General features: G+C 35.7%; 2 protein-coding genes across 6 annotated transcripts in view; one reads left to right on the top strand and one right to left on the bottom strand.

The window, feature by feature from the left end:
* Positions 1-611: 611 nt before the first annotated feature.
* Positions 612-3,818, bottom strand: LOC101896757 (uncharacterized). Its single transcript, XM_005181785.4, has 3 exons — positions 3,524-3,818; positions 796-2,083; positions 612-732 (listed from the first exon to the last, which is right to left on the bottom strand). Exons 1-3 carry the CDS (start codon positions 3,577-3,579, stop codon positions 646-648), a joined length of 1,431 nt encoding a protein of 476 aa, XP_005181842.1. The 5' UTR covers positions 3,580-3,818; the 3' UTR covers positions 612-645.
* Positions 3,819-9,211: 5,393 nt separating this feature from the next.
* The window catches only part of LOC101897284 (probable serine/threonine-protein kinase DDB_G0267686), a 182,479-nt gene continuing 171,781 nt past the window's right edge, over positions 9,212-19,909 (top strand). For 3 of the 5 annotated variants that reach the window (XM_059130133.1, XM_059130132.1, XM_059130130.1), the window contains exon 1: positions 9,214-9,584. The gene's annotated coding sequence lies outside the window, so the exon portion shown is untranslated. Of the gene's footprint in view, positions 9,585-19,909 lie in introns of all 5 variants that reach the window. The other 2 variants (XM_059130134.1, XM_059130131.1) reach the window with 2 other exon arrangements.

Below are 19,909 nucleotides of genomic sequence, written 5' to 3'. Positions count from 1 at the left end.
AATGACAATAAAAAAGGCCTTTCTGGCATCTTTGCCTGACTTCAGTGCATGTCAACCCTGCCCACTTTCCAGGCTTCGGGAATTATGAGGGTGTCTACCGACAGTTTGAAGACTTTAATAAGATACTCGAGTCCCGGTTTATCCAGTTGTTTCAGCATTACCATTGACATTCCGTCCGGGCCCAACCCTTTGGATAGCTTAGCATTTCGGATGACATTCGCGGAATAAGATCTTATAAGACGTGGTACTCTTCGTTTCACCCTATCACTCTCGGGGTGCTCGACAAATTTACGATTAAAGTATAACGTAAATATTTGGATCAGTCGCCCTTACGTCCTTAAACGTGACTGCGGTCCTTTCATCCTTTTCCCAGGGTTCGAGAGTGGTTTAATCGTTACCCACAGTTTACTCATTACGGTTTCGATTTTGCAACACTTCACATGGTGTAGCCACCCCTGCGAGCAATGTGTATTAGCAACCAGATGCAACTCTTCATTACAGTTGGTGGGAAAAAGCTTATATGCCGATTATCCCTTTGCAAGTCAGCGAATGTTTCAAAAATTTAAAATTTAATTAAATAATTTCAAAAATTTATTAAAAACAGCAATAGCTACAAAAACATTTTCTTTTATTGACATCCATTAGCTAAAATTGACACTCAATACTACGCATGACAGGCTCACGACGATAGTAGGATGAAAACTGGCGAGAACTGGCTTCGTCTTGAAGACTCTGTAAAATAAAACAAAAAATCAAAAAAATATATATATTAATTGAAAACTACCTCCAACTCACCAAAGCTTCCTTAAGACTTAAAAAACTCTCGAATCTCAAATGGCAATCCGACCTGATTTTGGCCTCCTCCAACCATTGACTCTTGAATTGAGCATCATCTTTACGAGGAGAGCCATATATATGGATATCCTTTAACCCAATCAATAATTGGGGCAATTTCTCCAACTGATCGTAGTTTAGCAAACGACAATAATGAAATTTCAAGCTGGCCAGATTGGAAAAATGTTCCAAAGTTTGTGAAATTTTTTCAAACACCTCCTCAGACCACTGCCATGCCTGGCCATTGATGCAAACATTCTCACGCATTATGGCATACTTTTCATCCGTCCATTGTTGCAGTGTTTCATCTTCAATATAATACCGATCATTTTCGAATTTCAGACGCGATAAACTCTGGGCTTTATCGGGATTTTGTGCAAGTTCCGTGAAGAAATTTTCCTCAAAATTCAATGGCATGAAATTAATCCAAAAGAATTGTAAACATTTGAGAGCTGGTAAATTTAGAATTGCTTTTAAAAATTTCGGATCCTGGGTAAAGGCGGTCAATCGCAATGTATGTAGATTTGTTAAATTCTTACAAAGATTTTGCATTTTAGGTATATCCTTCAAATGTTCACATTCCACAATATTTAACGATTTAAGGCGTCGCTTTTGTACCAATGCCAACAAATGATTTGGATCCAAATTACGGCAACATTTCAATTCCAAATTTTCAATATTTTCCAAATCAGCCAAATATTCACCCCACAGCCAACGATTATCACCATCCAAGAGACGTATGCTGTGCAACTCTTTACATCTTTTGGCCAACTCCATTATAGTTTGATCTTGTATGAATTTCCCCTGAACTTCCAACTCCTTGAGGGAGGGAAAATATTTGAGATTTTGTTTAAAATTGTCATTTATGAAAAATTTTAAATTTTCCATGGGATTACAACCCATCTTCCATTCGATATGTTTTAGCAAATCCATATTGAAATAGGTTGAGAACCTTAAACGTTCCACAGTTGAGCCACTCAAGTAACACAGTTCCGATATTTCTTGATCATTGAGATTTTGTGTGAATTTAAATGTTAAATAATTATAAATAAAATATCGATATCGTTGTTGTAATATTTGAGATATAACCTGACGAAATTGTCTACAAACTTTAGACAAACTTAATAAATCTTTCAGGTCACATATGTCGAATATTTTATAGAGTATTTCCAAGGGCAGTGAAGAAAATGTGTAGAATGAAAGAGTGTCTAGTGATGATGTTAGGTCCTCACATTCCGCTAAGTTTAATCTGCAACAAAATTAAATGAAAGTTATATTAATTTGAAATATGTAGTGTAGTTTTTCAGAAACGCTACAAAAGAAAGTGGATCGTCACAACAAACTGAACCATATTTCCACCATTCTATTGTCTTTTCTCTCCAGCAAGGTTTGCCATTTTATCATGCAAAGGTACAGTCATCATGCAAAGGTAAAGTTTATCATGCAAAGGTACAATTTTCTGTCACAGGCTGTAATATCCATTACGAACTTCAAATGCGAAATTTGAAACAATTCCGGTAAATAATGTCGCTAAAATCATCAAAATACCGAATATCAGGGGTTACCGTTATATGGGGCTAGACGTGGACCTCAATGGACAATTTTCTGTCATAGGCTGTAGTATTCATTACGAACTTCAAATACTAAATTTAAAATAGTTCCGGTAAATAATGTCACTAAAATCATCAAAATACCGAAAATCGGAAGGCACCGTTATATAGGGGCTGTACGAAGACGTGGACCTACATGGCTCACTTTCAATACCAAAAGTCCTGCAGACATAATACACATTTGAGTAAAATTTTATAAACCTACTTCATTTCGTTCGGAAGCTAGAGTGATTTCCACAGACAGATAGACGGACGGACATTGATAAACCGACATAGAATTTTATGCTGATCAAGAATATATATACTTTGTGGGGTCCAAAATGTATATTTCGAGGTGTTACAAACAGAATGAAAAAATTAATATACCCTCCATACTATGGTGGAGGGTATAAAAAATGATCGTGTTTATTTGACAAAGAGGTCAGCTGAAAATGTGCACCTTCGGTTGGCTGCCAGAACTCAAGCGCCGGCCATGGTGATGGTGTGGGCCGCTATAACAGCCGATGGTCGCTCTCCGCTCTGGTATTTATCGACCCTGGCATCAGAATGAATGCCGAATATTATCGCGAAAATATTCTGGAGGGTGTATTAAAGCCTTGGGCACGCAAAATACCACAGACCAACATTCGGGCAGCGTTTGACGGTTTCATTAGCCGTTTGAGGGCCATAATTCATGCCAAAGGTGACAAATTCGAACAAATCTAAACTTATTCTAAAATTTTATGCTATTTCCGACATTTTTTGCTTCATTCAATAAAATTTAAAAAAAAATAATGTAAAAATTATGGCGTTTGATTTTGTTGCAGTTTATCTCTTCTCATCATGTATTGCAACATTAATATGTCAATATCAGATTTCAACGGATTCGCGCTAAAGCCATTACCTCCCATGTGTAATTATTTAGGTAAATTTTCGTTATCTACTAATTGGAATATCAATAATTTCCCTTTTTATCGGAACGCAATTTCGCCGCATTGACAATTATAACCATTTCGAAATAACTACTTTTCTCAAATAACTCCCTCTATGGCAACCCTGTCTGCATTACAAAAGCACAATACGTTGTTATTTATACTCACTTTTCAATAGCCCACTCTTTAGCCATTGCCAGCTGATGTTTATTAAATGTTTCCATATGACATACAGCAACAACCACTGAATCACAAATTTGTTGCAGCAAAAACACTATTATTTTTATATTTCCTCAAAAATAACACATTCAATACGTTATTGTTTTTATTTATACATATTTTGTTTGTATTTTCGATATTTTTCGTATTTTTTTAACCACAACAAAATACTAAATAGTTTGCAGTGCTCGGCCAACGCACACAGATTTTCCACTCTACCCTTCCTCTTCCAACGAATGCAGGTAGCAAACTAAACAAACGAATGCCAAGCAACAGCTGTTTTCGACCAGTTTTTTAATGGCAAAGCATGGAGAGCAAATGAAAGAAAAACAACAACTATGTTCTCTCTGAAGAGCGAATGCACGCGTTGCAATTGTGACCAGTGTTGCCGTTTTGGGCGTTTCCGTCCAAATTTGGGCGGAAAAAAGATAAATTTTATGGTTTGGGCGGATTTTGGGCGGATATTTTCCATGTTGGGTACAAATTTATTTTTCATTGTTTATTTTTACGTAATTTAATTTTTTTTATTACTAACTGAATTTTATATTTTTTATTGAGATGAATCGTTATTTATTTTATAGATTTTTGTTAAGTTTTTTTTTTAATAATATATAATACATTAGGCTATAGTCGTGCGGGCCGACCATGTGATACTCTACAACACTGCAATATGTTAGAAGCCCCCTTATGTCCAAATCCATATTGGAAGATTTCGTTTTTGAAATTGGGATTTTGACTAGGGACATTTGCCCAAAATTTATGCACTCCGTCGTGCTGTTAGTTGTTGTGGCCCATTTTACAGCTAAATATAATCCAATGGTCATCCAAAATGCTAGAATTCTTCCCTGTCCTTAACTCTCTTCACAGGCGTGTCGATTGGCTTCAATTGTGTGACCGGAAAAACATTTCTGTTTTTGGTTAATTTGAACCCCTAAATATTTTGCAATCATCTCCATAAGCTAGAAGCTTCTCCTTACCTCCAAATTTAGACTCATCTATATGATTTGCTTGTCTCCGATATTTGGCTACATCGTCAACGAAATCAGCATAAAAAAGCCAGAAGTTCACTTTTGTGTATTTCAGATATCGCCTGTAAGTAATACTGGAATTTTTTCACACAAAATTAGTGGTCTATTGTACCCGCTTTCCTAAACTCTAACTTTATGCGAGATTTCGTGTCCTTTGGTTTCTATTTGTGACCTCCATAACGGCTGCAAAATCAGGAACATTTCAACCCCTAAATATATTGCGGACATCTTTGAAAACAATAGGCTAAACTCTTCTGAGCCTAACCCTACCTTTGTGAAAAATTTCGTGAGAATCGAACGATAATTGTAATCTGTATATAAATAATAACGCTAATCTGTGTTGTAAAGTGAAAAAATATTACAAAACAAATACTTCAATAGTATAATTCAATTTGAAAAAATCGCATGCGATAAAAAATATGAAAAAAAATTTCACAAAATATTACAAAATCTATATGAACATCATTATTGTTATCTTTTTATGCGATTTTTTTAGTATTTATACTTTAATGCCACAAGAGCATTCTAAATTGACAAAATTTGTCAAAATCGCTCCAGCCATTCTGAAGATATAAGCATTCTAGCTGACATCCCCTTCCTTTGTACATATACATTGTATATATTACTCTATATATATCCGATATATTTACTATCGACATCTACGTAACGGTCAGAATTGACCTGTTCGTCTATTTGTGATTTCGCCGGCAGTAAAAATATTCGCGGATTAATGGACAAATTGACTTTTATTTATCGCAAATGCTATGGTCTCCTAAACCACCAAATATTACCCGATGATCAAAATTGGAAGGCTTCTGCCCAGTTCAAAGCACTAGCCCCATGCTAAATTTCGCTTCGATTGGTCTATAATTGTGACCTGTAGAGCAACTGCAAAATCAAGAAATTTTTCAGTTTTTGGTCCATTTCAACCCCTAAATATTATGCGATCATCTCCAAAAGAAATATGGTTCTATTCTGACCTTAACCCCAGCTACATTCTAAATTTTGTGAAGATCGGGCCATAATTGCGACCTGTAGAGTGATTACAAATTAACATGGACAGTCGGACGGACGGACATACATAGCTAGATCGACTCAGCTCGGCGAGATAGGAAGATCCATACATTCTTTCCTATGTGGGAAACCAATATTTCGTGGTGTTACAAAATTTTTGGCCCAATCAAAGTTATAATACCCCCAACACATAGTGTTGTAGGGTATAAAAACCTGAATAATAGTAATGACTTTAATGTATTTAATACATTGAATTATTGTATTATGTTACTTTTTCAAATATTTATATAATATATATAAAAAACTTGAAGTAAAATAACATAAAATTTTTATTTGTATTTAATACATTGAATGTAAAAAACTTGAGTACCTTTTTTATGTATAGTGTAAATTTTTCAACAAAAATTTACTTGAATACAAACTACATATAAATTATTCAACTTTTTACAGTTTGGGCGGATATGGTCGATTTTGGGCGGTTTTTAGAAAAAATTTGGACTGAAATAAAAATTTCAAACGGCAACACTGATTGTGACGTATGTGAAAGAACGGCATGCCGTTTGGCGCTCTTTTTTACAGTTGCTGTAAACACAAATAAAAAACAACTCGTTGATGTGACAATGGCAGAAAAAGTTAGGAATTATAAAACTAACAGTGAAATAAATTAGCTAAAATGCCATTAATGTAACTGAAACTTGGAAGTAATATAGAGAAATAGTTTCTTAAACAATCAAAAGGATGACGATTTGCAATGTAGACAGAGGAAATTCATTTCCAATAAAACGACAAAGTGCACATTTCATTCAATGATTTCACAAAAGAAGCGACTTGATCGAAACCCGCGTCGCAGTGGCCGAAAAATGGCTCGTGAACTGAACATACCGCAATATTCCATTCGGCAAATATTGAAAAGTGAACTCGGGGTAAAGCCATTGACATTCCAAAGAGTGCAAGAACTAACACCGCAAGAGAAAGAAAATAGACTCACAAGAGCAAAAGAGTTGCTTCGCTTGGCCGAAAGTGGTGAACTGCCGATGTTGGTTTTCTCCGATGAGAAAACATTCGTTGTCCAGCAGTTTGTAAACAAACAAAATGATCGTGTTTACTTGCCAAAGAGCTCAACTGAAAATGGGCACCTTTGGTTGGCCACCATAACTCAAGCGCCAGCCATGGTGATAGTGATAGTGTGGGTCGCCATAACAGCCGATGGTCGCTCTCCGCTAGTAATAATCGACCGTGGCATCGAAATAAATGCCGAATATTATCGCGAAAATATTCTGGATGCTGTATCAAAACCTTGGGCACGCAAACATTTTGGCCGCATGTCTTGGACATTATACCATCGCACTAAGGACGCGCCACCCAAGACTGGTTACAAAATAAGGTTCCTCATTCATTCATTTCCCCCGCACAATGGCCACCAAAATCTCCGGATACCAATCCGTTGGACTATGGTGTCTGCAGTATTTTGGAGAGCAAAGTTGGTACTAAAAAATGCCAGTGTCGATTACCTCATGCAAGCGCTTCGTCGGGAATGTGCCAAAAAAGGACCGCAGAGCAACATTCGGGCAGCGTGTGACGGTTTCATTGGCCGTTTGAAGGCCATAATTCGTGCCAAAGGTGACCAATTCGAACAAATCTAAACTTATTCTTAAATTTGATGCTATTTTCGACCGATTTTTTGCTTTCATTTAATAAAATTTAAAAAAAAAATAAATGTAAAAATTATAGCGTTTGACTTTTTTGCAGTTTTTTTGTACAATATTTGTGATGAGTTAATATTCAAGGAAATGTTTGCAATGAGTTTTGTACTGTTCAGTTTTCATTATTGCGTCATCCGGCAGAATAGATTTCTCTTTGTTTCCACAAGTCCCGTTATCTTAATATTGGTTAATTTTCGATTCGTATTTCGAGAAAACACAGATTGAAACGATTGCAAATATTTTATTTTTATATTTTAATACTCTGTTTTGACTATAATCTGGCACAAAAATATTAGCTCCATCTACTGGTATTTTTTGGATACAAAATATTATTTCACTGAAAAACCAGGTGGCAGCTCTAATGCTATTGACTAGCAAATACATAAACCAGCAGTATATACCACATTAATGTGGCAACGCACAGTCGATTTTAGACAACAACACATTTATGGCCCATTCTTATGAGATTTCCATGAAAGAAGAATAGAACATTGATATGTCAAATTTTGATACCCTGCACCACATAGTAATAAGGGTATTATGTCTTTGTGTATTCGTTTTTAACATGGAGAAGGAAGCGAGATAGACCCATAGTTATTTTTGAGGATCTTCAAAGAATTACTTTTTAAGTCGATTTATGTATGTCAGTCCGTCCGTGCGTCCATGTATTCTTGTGAACAAATGCAGGTCGCATTTATTATTCGATTGAGATGACGAACCATGGTAGAAGAATATGGGTAGTCGCATCGACACAGCTGTTTGTACAGTGAACTGTCAAACTAATTTTGGAATTGAAAATATTGAATGAAAAAATATTGGAATTTGTAAAAATTGGTGAAATGCATGTAATAACAAACTCTGATTGTCGTCGTGTAAGAAAACATATAAAAATCTTCTTATGTTTGGAAAAACATTTAAAAATTTTTGACATATCAATGTTCCCAAGGGTTGATGCATCTACCTGTGTTCTTCTACCATGGGACGAACCCTATTGAAATTGGTGATAATCGGATCAGATAGATAGATAAAGCTCCAATATATCTTCAAACGATTTCGGTGCACCAAATGGCTAATATAAGTCCAAATGGACTGAATTTTGTCAATTACGACTGAATTCATCCTATAAACTAGTTCTTCAAATTTGGTGTAAATCGGTTAATACATAGCTTCGTATATACAGGATGAGGTAAAAAAACTGCAACAAAGTGAAACTGCATAATTTTAATTTATTTCCACATTTAGGTAACTTTAAGAAATAGCAGATTTTCTATGAATGATTAGCAACATTCTTCTTATTATTATTACTTTTTATGGTTAACCCTCTAAGAGGCGCATCCCACAGAAAGTCAAACGGCAAATGTGCAAATATTCAGTTCAGGTCAGATTGTCCAGGTGTTAAGTCGCATATTCTTTAAATTCGAAATATTGCAATAGATTCGAAAAAAGTACAACTTTCCCAATGAGCAGCATAAGCAATGTCGAAACGCTTTGCAGAGTGGTGAGTGTATGATAATGTCTCTCTGGCTTTCCTTTTCACTTTAAATTTCATATATTTAAGATCGTCTCTAAATTGAAATAATCAAGGAATAGGTTTTTTGTATATTAAATATTATTTGTCGCATGACTTTATACATTTTATAAAAACCAGTATGTATTTATAGTTACTTAAAATTGTAAATATATCAATTTGAATTTGTACAGCATACCAAGATGTGTGAACTCCCCTCATACCTAAACTTCTAACGTAATCGCTTTTATTTATCGATAACATGTAAACAAATGTCATCTCTTATTGGATTTTGATGCGTCTCTCTCTCACTTACTCATTGAGTGTGGAGAGAGAGCACTTCGATAACACTGTTTATGTCAGCACACTCAGTATCGGAGAGTCTGACAAATTCAATTCAAATTTTTTATTTGATGTGAGAACATCTTTCGTACGGCAGAAACGCGTTTCGTTACTACGGGCGTTTTTTTTACAATATTTCTTTTGGAAGAGAAAAAGAAAACAACAAGAATACAAAAAGTTGAAACTGGTAAAAATATTAACAAAATGGCAAAATTGTGTTGTTGAAACAAAAGAAATAAAATTTCTGTGCAAAATATTCGGTTTACGAGGTTTTAAAGCGTTCTGTTAAGTGTTTGTGCAGAGTGAAAAAGGTGAAGAAAAATAAGAAATAATTTTAATCACACACAACGCGAAGAAAATAAAAGCAGGAAAAAAATAAGTAAAATAAGAAACGTCATTAAAGTGTATTACAAAACGTAAGAAAAAAAACCAAGTGCTTAAACCAAAAAATGAAAAGGAAATATTGGTTAAATAATTGATTTGCAAAAATATGTATATATTGTTATTGGTTGTTGTGGCAATTGCATTTGTTGTTGTTTATTTAGAAGAAACAAAAACGTAGCATAAAACAATTCACTTTTTGTGTTGGTCAAATATTAAAGAAAATTATGTGTTTGTTGGATAGATTGCCAATGCGAGAGAGTGAGTGTGAGAGAGTTGCTGTTAACGAGTGTGGGTTTCTGCTAGAAGAAGAATATATGACAGCAAAAATTTGTTGTTTTCATATTACTTGTTTTGTTTTACATTCAAGAAAATATTAAAATTTCACCAAGTTTTATGGTTACCTTGGTTTAACAGAAGCATTCTCGTATTTAAATGTTATTTCCTGTTGGCATATTTCCCTTTCCCATTTGTCCAGCCATCATGTTTCGTGTTTTTCTTTCATTCATAATTTTTGTTCTATGCCTGTACTCCAGCTCGGATTATTATACTCTCTCTCTCACATACACTCAAAGCCTCTCTGTTACTCTTGACATCTTAATGTCGTTCGTTGTTTTTATCTTGACATTTCTCCTTGCCGTATGTCAATTGGTTTGTGTGCACGGCACTGAGAATGAGAGCGAGTGATGCCACCTCTTTGCCATGAGACAAAAACCAACAACCTTCTTCTTGTTGTCAACTACAATAAAGGGGAGTTTTATTTTGGAGAGGTTTTTTCGGATTTTTGGCAAAAAGATTGTATAAATTTTGCAATAATTCCATCATAAATCATTGTTTCATAAATTTCGAAATGTTTTAAGTGTTTTGTGTAGTTGTTGATTGTGAGTGTGCAAACAACAGCAAGAAAGTGAATGTGTTTTGTGGTGATTACATTTCCGTTGGCGGCTTGAAATTGTTGGTAGTCAGCTGTTGTTGGAGAATAATATATTAGAATCCTGAATACTATTTGGAGTTGATTTTCTTTGGATTACGTTGCGCAAAATATTAGAAAAGGTAAGTTTATATTTAATAAGCAATAGCAGAGAAATTAATACATCTTATTATAGGGTATGGACTGCGATCCAATAAGAAAATCTATTACAAAACATGAGCTTAGGGCAATCAAATTTATAAAACTGTCCCAGAGCGATAACTACTGAATGTTATTCAGTTATTTGTAGGATATGGGTAGAAAAGCCGAGACAAAGTTAATAAAATTGCATTGAGTATAAGTACCAGAATCGACGATTTAAACGTACCTCTTCAATGCCAAATGAAATTGGATCTGGTTATTCCCTGGCACTCCTGGCACTTTTAACGTACACTTGTGACAACATGAATCAAAAACAGATCAATAGAATTATATTATATTTTTATTTTTTGTAGTGGCACTTTAATGTACCCAAAGTTACGTCCCTTCAAATCTCTGAAAAAAGAAATGTAAAAGAACCGACAACCCATGCAATCCGTTGAAAAGCATTGAAATGTAATGACAATATCTATAACAAGAGGTAGCAAATCGGTTTATGCCAAAACGACTTAAAATAGTTCACATAACTGCATCGAAGTTGCCAGGCCCCTTCCGAAATGGTACATTTTTAAATATTTTTAAGGTATTTTGGTTGAAAGCCGTAATTTGCCAGTCATACAGCTTAGACATACATCTGCCAAGTTTAGTCAAAAGTAAGTTCAGTTTAATATCTACCACCCATATAAAATTCACTCCGACACAATAAGTTTGCCCAACTGAGATAAACCGTCCATCATGCCTTCAAGTTCCTCCTGGGATAAATAATACGAAATACCTTTCTCAGATTAATGCCTTTGTCAGATTAAATGGAAATCGATTCATTTGGAACGAAGGCCCCCGAAAAAATTGTAGGGTATGGTGTAGGGTATCTTATAGTCAGTATCAAACATCTCAGTTTGGTCTACAATTTAACCATGAGTATTCCAAAATTGAATTAAGAGAATGAACCATTTGAGGTTTAGTCGCGGTCAACTTTTGAAAGAAATATGCCTCAAATATTAAATGATATGGTCCGCACTACCCTACTTTGACAGAAAATTGCCGTAACAGCTCCACGATTTGGTATAGCCCTCATATGACTACACCTCCCGATATTCGGTATTTTCACGATTTCAGCCAAATTTCTCACCGGAGTTGTCAGATTAAATACCTTTGTCAGATTAAATGGAAATCGATTCATTTGGAACGAAGGCTCTCTGAAAAAATTGTAGGGTATGGTGTAGGGTATCTTATAGTCAGTGTCAAACATCTCAGTTTGGTCTACAATTTAACCATGAGTACGCCAAAATTGGACTAAGCAGATAAACCAGTCGTGGTCAACTTTTAAATGAAATATGCCACAAATATTAAATGATATGGTACAAATTGCCCTGCTTTGACAAAAAATTGCCTCAACAGCTCCACGATTTGGTATAGGCCTCATATGACTACACCTCCCGATATTCGGTATTTTCACAATTTTAGACAAATTTCTCACCGGATTTTTTTCTAAAATAATTGGGAGTACGCAGTGGACACTATTTACTATGACAGAAAATTACCTGTACAGATCCACAACTTCGTATATACACCACATAACATTTCCTTCCGATTTTCGATATTTTGATTATTTTAGCTGCACAAAATTACTCGTAATTTAGAATTTAGAGTTCGCACAGGGATTTGGCCTCACGTGGAAACCTTTCTCATAAAGAAATTAAAAATTGTTAAGGGATAGGAGAGAGATAGAATCGAGCAGGAGAAGACAAGATCTGCCTGGCCAGGGAATGCCTTTTTATTTTTGAGAATAACGTTAGTTTGTATCTCCCACCTGCGTCTTGCCTCTTGTTAAATAACGTGGAACATGTCCAAAATAGATGTTCAATTGTCTCTATTTCTTCCTCGTCTTCAGAAGTCAGGAGTATTGCTATCCCATCTTGGGGTTAGATATTTGATACTGCAGTGACCAGTCAGTATTCCCACAACGATTCTTAGATCAGACCTACTAAGTGATAGAAAGAAGCTTGTTCTTCTTGAGATTACCAGCAAGACGACCTAGATCAGCCTTTCTCACCATATCCTTCCAGCTACTTCGATAAACCCCTTTTGAAGCAGCTGGCATAATAGCTTATTGGGATTTAACAGTTTCATCAATTGATAGATCAGTCGACAAGCAACCGCCTCGGGCTACTTTATCAGCCACTTCATTATCCACTTTATTTCTTTGTCCCCGAACCCATGCTGCTTTTTTGCACTCAAGACTGGCTCTCGATTGAATACTTTTACCATTTCGGTTGCCTTCTTGACTGCAAGAATCTGCGCCTGAAAAACGCTGCAATTTGTCACTAAGCTTATATGAGTGTTTAATCATTGGGTTAGGGCAGCACCAATGCCTTCAACCATTTTGCCTGTATGACAGAAAGTGAGGTATGAGGGACCACGTCTTCGCATACCCCAAATATAATGATACCTCTCGATATTCGGTGTTTTTTTCAATCGAATTATCTAAAAGCTGGATTTTGGAGTTTGCAATAGCCCTTCTCTGTTAAGAAAGGCTGGTTAACTTGAAAGAAAGGCTCACGCTTTCCTATATCCCCATATAACTGAACTTACATTTTGCAAGTTCCTTCTAAAGGGCCCATTCGAATCTAGCTGTTTTTTTACCTGATATATCAGCGGCATTCGTCTAAATATTTTCAAGGATAGTCTATGTATTATTGTTAACAGTCAAACATTTTAATAAAATTTTCAGCAGATAAATCGCCGACAATATGTCTATATTGCTGTGCCGGACGATTTTATTTGTTTTCAAAAGCATTCTGTATAGATCCAGATTTGGGAATTCCGCATTATTCACACTTTTCAAGGTGTTTGCCTTTATAGCAGAATTTTTATTTCTGCAAGAAAATAAGATAATCTTCTTTGTAATACTCTATACTTCATTTTTAAATATACATAAACTCTCCTGTTACCAAAACAATTCTGGGTAGTCTTAACCCTCCCACCACTTACAAGCACCGAAATAAGCTCCATTTTGTCATTACATTGACAAACTCTTTAATTTTCCAATATTACTTTTGAGGAATTAATACCAAACACGTGCCGTAATCTGGTTCAGCGCTATGTTATTCCCAAGAATTGTTAACTGGAACAATTAGCTTAGAAAAACCATAACAACCCTTTAATGCCTCTCAATGGATGCATGCTTCTTCGCAATGGTCTGGTTCTGAAAAGAAGAAGGAAACCTAGGGAAAAATCACACCACTCGAACAACCAATCAGCAGCAACATATTTTATGTTTCCTTTTGCCACCACCACCAACGCTAGCAAGCGTAACACCTGCTTCTATTTTTATCCAAATACCTATTTTCCTATCCACTTTTGTTTTCTTACCATGGAATGGAATTTCTTTGGGGTGCTGGGAAGGCTGAAGAGAATTGGCTGCTGGTGGTGGTTGTTGATGTATTTTTACATACACTTACCATCTATTTTTGTTTTGTTAGTTTTTTTCTGTTTACAAATTTATGTTCTCTTCACATAAGACAGACCGCATTAGCGCCGCCGCTCTTTTTTTCCAATGAAGAACGCTCGCCCCCCGTGGATTTCGTTAATAACATTATAATGAGTTTATTAACATATTTATAGGTTATGTTAATATTTTTAGAAATATTGAAATTATTTGGATATTGTGCAGTTGGGGTGGGGGATATTGTTTTTCAGCAGGCATAAGGACATGCTGTTTTCAATTTCAAAATGCTAAGTGTTTCAAAATACAAAACTTATTGGAACAGAAAAAGAAGAGACAATAATTTGGTTTGTGTTCCAAGTTGCAGGAGGATGTAACTTATTTTGAGTGCGTCCAAAGATAAATGACTGGGCCGTGAATTTCCTTTGCTTATCAGGTGAAAGTGTAACCACTGACCACGGTCTTTTTCCTTATTGGTGATAGATTTGAACTTGGGTTGTTGTCAACTTTGTATGAATTTTTCGTTAACGAACAACTATGTCCTAAGGTCCCTTAATAAGAAATGCTGCTGGCCAGTTATTTAAGCACCTTTTACCTGTTTTCAACTCCCATATCCTGTATTATCCAACAAGATACATAGGCTATTTGACAGGTAGGAGATAGAAACTCGATAGTTCTTTTCAGTCATAGATCCCCCTAAGCTGACCATCCTAACTCCGTTTCATAGCCATGGAAATAATGTCAGGTCCAATTGCTTTCGCATTCCTTACCCAAACTAATAGTTTTTATCCGATTTTCTGCAACCTGAAATATTTAATCAAGGCCTCACTAATATGTATCCATGTAGTAGTAGTATCTACTACACATCCTTATTTTTGTCTGAAGTCTTACCCACGCCTACCTTTCTATACGAACTATTATCTACATCCTTATTTTTATCAAAAGTCTTATCCGATATCCAAAGTGGTATCTAAGTGCAATCCTCCATACGTTATCCATGTTTATATTTTTTATCCGAAGTGTTATCCGCGATATCCAAAGTGTTATTATTTTTTATTCAAAATTTTATCCAAAATTTTATATCCAGAGTGGTATTCAAGCACTACCAAATGTAATCCAAGTCTATATTTTCATCCGAAGTGTTATCCGCTATATACAGAGTGGTATCCGAGCCATACCAGTTGTTATCCGTGTCTGCATTTTTACCCCAACTATTATCCGTGTCTGCATTTTTACCCCAACTATTATCCACGTCTATATATTTTATCCGAAGCTATATCCACAATATCCAGAGTTGTATCCAAACCACCCCAAGTGTTATCCACGTCTATGTTTTTTATCCGAAGTGTTATCCACATACTTATTTGTTATACAAGTGTTATGTACGAGTGGTATCCGATACCTACAAGTTTTATCCATATCTATATTTTTATCCGAAGTGTTTTTCGCATCTATATTTGTTAGAAGTGTTATCCACATTCTTATTTTTTATCCGAAGTGTTATCCACGCCAATTTTTCTATGGGCGTTTATCCACGATATCCAGATTGATTTCCGAGCCATAGCAAGTGTTATCCACGCCTATATTTTTTATCCACATCTTTAATTTTTATCCGCGACATCCAGAATGGTTTCCGAGCCATACCAAGTGTTATCCACGTCTATATTTTTTATCCGAAGCGTTATCCACATCATTATTTTTAACCAAAGTCTTATCCGCGATATCCAGAGCAGTATCCGAGCTATACCAAGATTTATTCACGTGTATATTTTTATCTGAAGTGTTATTCCCGATATCCAGAGTCGTAAACAAGCGATACCAAGTTTTATCCAAGTCTAATTTTTTATCCCAAGTTTTATCCACGATATCTGGAGTGGTATCTAAGCCGTATCTAAGCCGTACGAAGGACTATGTTTCTTATCCGATGCATTGTCCATGCTTTACAAAGGGTTAATTCTCTATGCAAAGCAGTTCCTAGGCTTTACTAAGTGTTTCCTAAATCGTTATATTTTATCCAAAGTGTTATCCGTGACTATATTTTTTGTCCAAAGTATTAACCTCGAAATGTTATCTAGTTCTATATTTTTATCCGAAGTATTATCCATGTGTTTCAAAGTGTTATTCACGTTCATATTTTTTTATCCGTAAATTTCGTATCCAAAACGTTATCCACGTTGAAATATTATAGTTATACACACCGATATTTGTTATTAGAAATATTATCTCTGTCACTAAGGGTCATGCTACCCGATATATCTTAGCCAAAATGCTATCCAAGCTTATATTGTATATTCAAAATGTTATCCACGCCAATATCTGTTGTCGTAAGGGTCATGTACTCCAATACTTTTGTGCAAAGTATGAATATATGTTACTTCAAGTGTTATCCACAACCAATATTTTTATCCAAATCCTTTCTGGAGAGGCTTTTTTATTCAAAGTGTTGTCCAAGGCACTTTTCCTTATACCAAATTTAATCTACGGCAATATTTTTTATCTGAGGTAAAAGCAAAATTTAGTTGTCCGCACAAATATCCACTCCAATAATTGTCTATCTCTTATGTTCACCAAGCCATTACTTCTTTTCCGAAATTGTATTTCCTGTTCAGGGTAATACTTTTTTCGACAATTCCTACCCAAACTCTTTCCTATTAGCTCCCGTGTTATCCGAAGTATTATCCATTTGCATTTTCAATCTAAAGATTTACCTAACATAATTGTGTATAATCTCTGGGGTTATCTAAGTCCAGAATACCGTCCCATATCATATTCCACTATTCATATTGATTTTTCATATCAAAAGTGTTGTTTTATTTCCTTTTCTCACAAAATTTTTCAAATTAAAACCGTCTGTAATAAAAAATATGTAAATCTCATTTCCATGGCTCTTTACAAAAATTAAAAAGAGAGATTCAATAGATTTTGGGGATTATAAAGGATTCTTTGCGGGGAATAAAAAGGGAATATTCATTAAAATCGAATTTATTTGCCTCTTTTCTCCGCCGCACACCTCTTATGCCTTCCTTACAAAACAAATTTTTAAATAAAATACCTACATTGCCTTTCATATAATTCATATCTCGAGAAAGAGAGACAAAGACAGACAATAAATCTGAAATTATGCTTGTTGAATGCCGACAGACTGACATCTCATGATGCTTCTCATGTCGACGACGATGATGATGGGCAGTTGCTAAAGTAGGATGTATTCAATTAAATCAGAATTTTTCAATTTTATAACAAATTTCTCTTTGGCTCTTACCCCACTGCTCGCTCGTCTCTGGCCCATTGAAAGAACCTTTGGGTTGCTATTCCGTGTGCACCTCGTGTGGCCAGTTTGGCTCTCGAAAAAAATAATAAATTCAAGCGCCCAAGTGGGTTTGTTTTTTTTTTTTGTCCAATTCCCAGTAATCAAAGCTTCATTCCATAACATTAGTAAATTGTTTTTCATTTCATTTAAATGAACAAAAATGTGGGTGGATGTGAATGAATGAATGCTTGGCTGGCTGGCTGTCTGTCTCACTGTCTATTTGACTTGAATTCTTGCGTTTGTATTTTTTTCATCTATTTCTATTATTATTATTTAAATCACAAAATCTCTTTTCCAGCGTCTTTTTCACGTCTAATGGATTTTTTCTTTTTTTTCGTTTTGTGTGTGCATAATTTTTTCTGTTCATTGCCCCCCGCCAACTGGGGGCTTTGGATTTTAATAGAAACAAATAAGCCAGTAAAACAAACGCTAAGTCAAAATAAATTTAACAAAAACAAAAACCAAAACGAAATACAAGATTGCCCTCTACAAAGAGTCACGCGAGTGTTTTGAAATTAATTAATTTTGAAACAAAATTATAAAACGAAATTATTCAAAGAGTTTGCTATGGTGGAAAGGCAAAATGTGTTTTGGGGATTACAAGTTTCGAAACGAAGGTCTGTGTCCAAGCCGTGTGGGAACTGGCAAGAAGAGGTATATTTTGTTTTATACATTTATTTACATGATTTTATAATGAGAGTATAATTTCAGTTCTCACGGATTCATTTCTGGACCAGGCTTTGTGTCCAACGTTACAAGTCATTCTAGGACTCCGTTCGGACTTTTGTACAATCACTAAATGAAGTATATCGTTACAGCAAGAATCCATAATAGCGGTCAGATTACACCATTCCGTTGGACTCTTTACTATATCTAAGGCATTAACATTGCCGAAAAAGGCATACATTGCCACCTTCCTTCGTACATAGCGCCGTTTCTTTTCATAGAGGATGTGTAGTTAAAATTGAAATTGTTGTTGTTGTTGTAGCAGCTCTTACATCTGTGTTAGTTCGGTTTCCATTTTTCTGACTCCATTCAATCAGGTTCTGCCTCTAAGTCCAGTCTCAAAAAGGATGCAACCTGTATGGATTGTGTCCCTAACGAGTCTGGAGTTAGGTGAGTAGGCTTGGCTGGGCAGCAAAATAGGTGCAGCGTGTCATGTGGGCCTGTGCCACAAGCTGGGCAGATGTTCTGCACGTCGCTGTTAATCCGGGCCCAGTATGAATTTAGGCGGCTGCACCATACGGATCTTAATTGAGTCGAAACTACTCGGGTTTGTCGGGGCAGCTCTCGATTCGATTCAATCAATCCCACGGCGGCCGGTTCTATGTACCGGATTGACTCGGAGGTACAAATCTCCGACCAGGAGCCGCCAACCCAGCAAATACATGTTCGTGTTCGTCCATTGAAATTGTAATTTGCTTACTTAGAGACCTTTCGGCCCATTGTGATCATCCTACGTGAAAACGAGTAAAAAAGCTGTAAGTTCGGCCCGGCCGAATACCCTTCACCATTTAGAACGAATTTGGCAATTTTTAAAAAATAAAATTCCTTTAGAAATTCTGTTGAAATGTTAAAAATTCCGAATGTAGCGTTAAATTTGGGTCTTTACGACGACGTGGACCTGCACATACAATTTTCTGTCATAGGCTGTAGTTCTCATTAGGAACTTCAAATACCAAATTTGAAACAATTCCGGTGAATAATGTCGCTAAAATCATCAAAATACCGAATATCGGGAGGTACTATTATATGGAGGCTATAGCAAAACGTGGACCTGCACAGACAATTTTCTGTCATAGGCTGTAGTATACATTACAAACTTCAAATACCAAATTTGAAACAATTCCGGTGAATAATGTCACTAAAATCACCAAAATACCGAATATAGGGAGATACTGATATATGGGGCCTATACAAAGACTTGAACCTACACAGAAAAATTTCTGTCTTAGGCTGTAGTATCCATTACAAACTTCAAATACCAAATTTGAAACAATTCCGGTGAACAGTGTCGCTAAAATAGTCAAAATACCGAATATCGGAAGGTACCGCTATATGGGGGATATACGAAGACGTGGGCCTGCGCATACAATTTTCTGTCTTAGGCTGTATCATTCATTACGAACATTAAATACAAAATTTGAAACAATTCCCGTGAATAATGTCCCTAAAATCATCAAAATACCGAATATGGGGAGGAACCGTTATATGAGGGCTATAAGAAGACGTGGACAGACACTTTTCTGTCTTAGGCTGTATCATTCATTACGAACTTCAAATACCAAATTTGAAACAATTCCGGTGAATTGCGTCGCTAAAATCATCGAAATACCGAATATCGGGAGGTACCGCTGTATGGGGGTTATACGAAGACATAGACCTGCACAGACAATTTTCTGTCTTAAGCTGTAGTATCCATTAAGAACTTCAAATACCAAATTTGAAACAATTGCGGTGAATAACGTCGCTAAAATCATTAAAATACCCAATATGAGGAGGTACCGTTATATGGGGGCTATACCAAAACGTGGAC

Source organism: Musca domestica, unplaced genomic scaffold, assembly GCF_030504385.1.
Source record: "Musca domestica strain aabys unplaced genomic scaffold, Musca_domestica.polishedcontigs.V.1.1 7, whole genome shotgun sequence".
NCBI lineage: Eukaryota > Metazoa > Arthropoda > Insecta > Diptera > Muscidae > Musca > Musca domestica.
Note: the sequence above shows the minus strand (reverse complement) of the source record. Positions and strands in the feature narration are given on the sequence as shown.

Coding starts and splice junctions, on each gene's coding strand:
- LOC101896757 (XM_005181785.4), bottom strand. CDS start 3,579: ATGGAAACATTTAATAAACATCAGCTGGCAATGGCTAAAGAGTGGGCT. Junction 2,084..3,523: donor AAAGAGTGGGCTATTGAAAA/GTGAGTATAAAT, acceptor ATTTTGTTGCAG/ATTAAACTTAGCGGAATGTG. Junction 733..795: donor TAAGTCTTAAGGAAGCTTTG/GTGAGTTGGAGG, acceptor TTTATTTTACAG/AGTCTTCAAGACGAAGCCAG.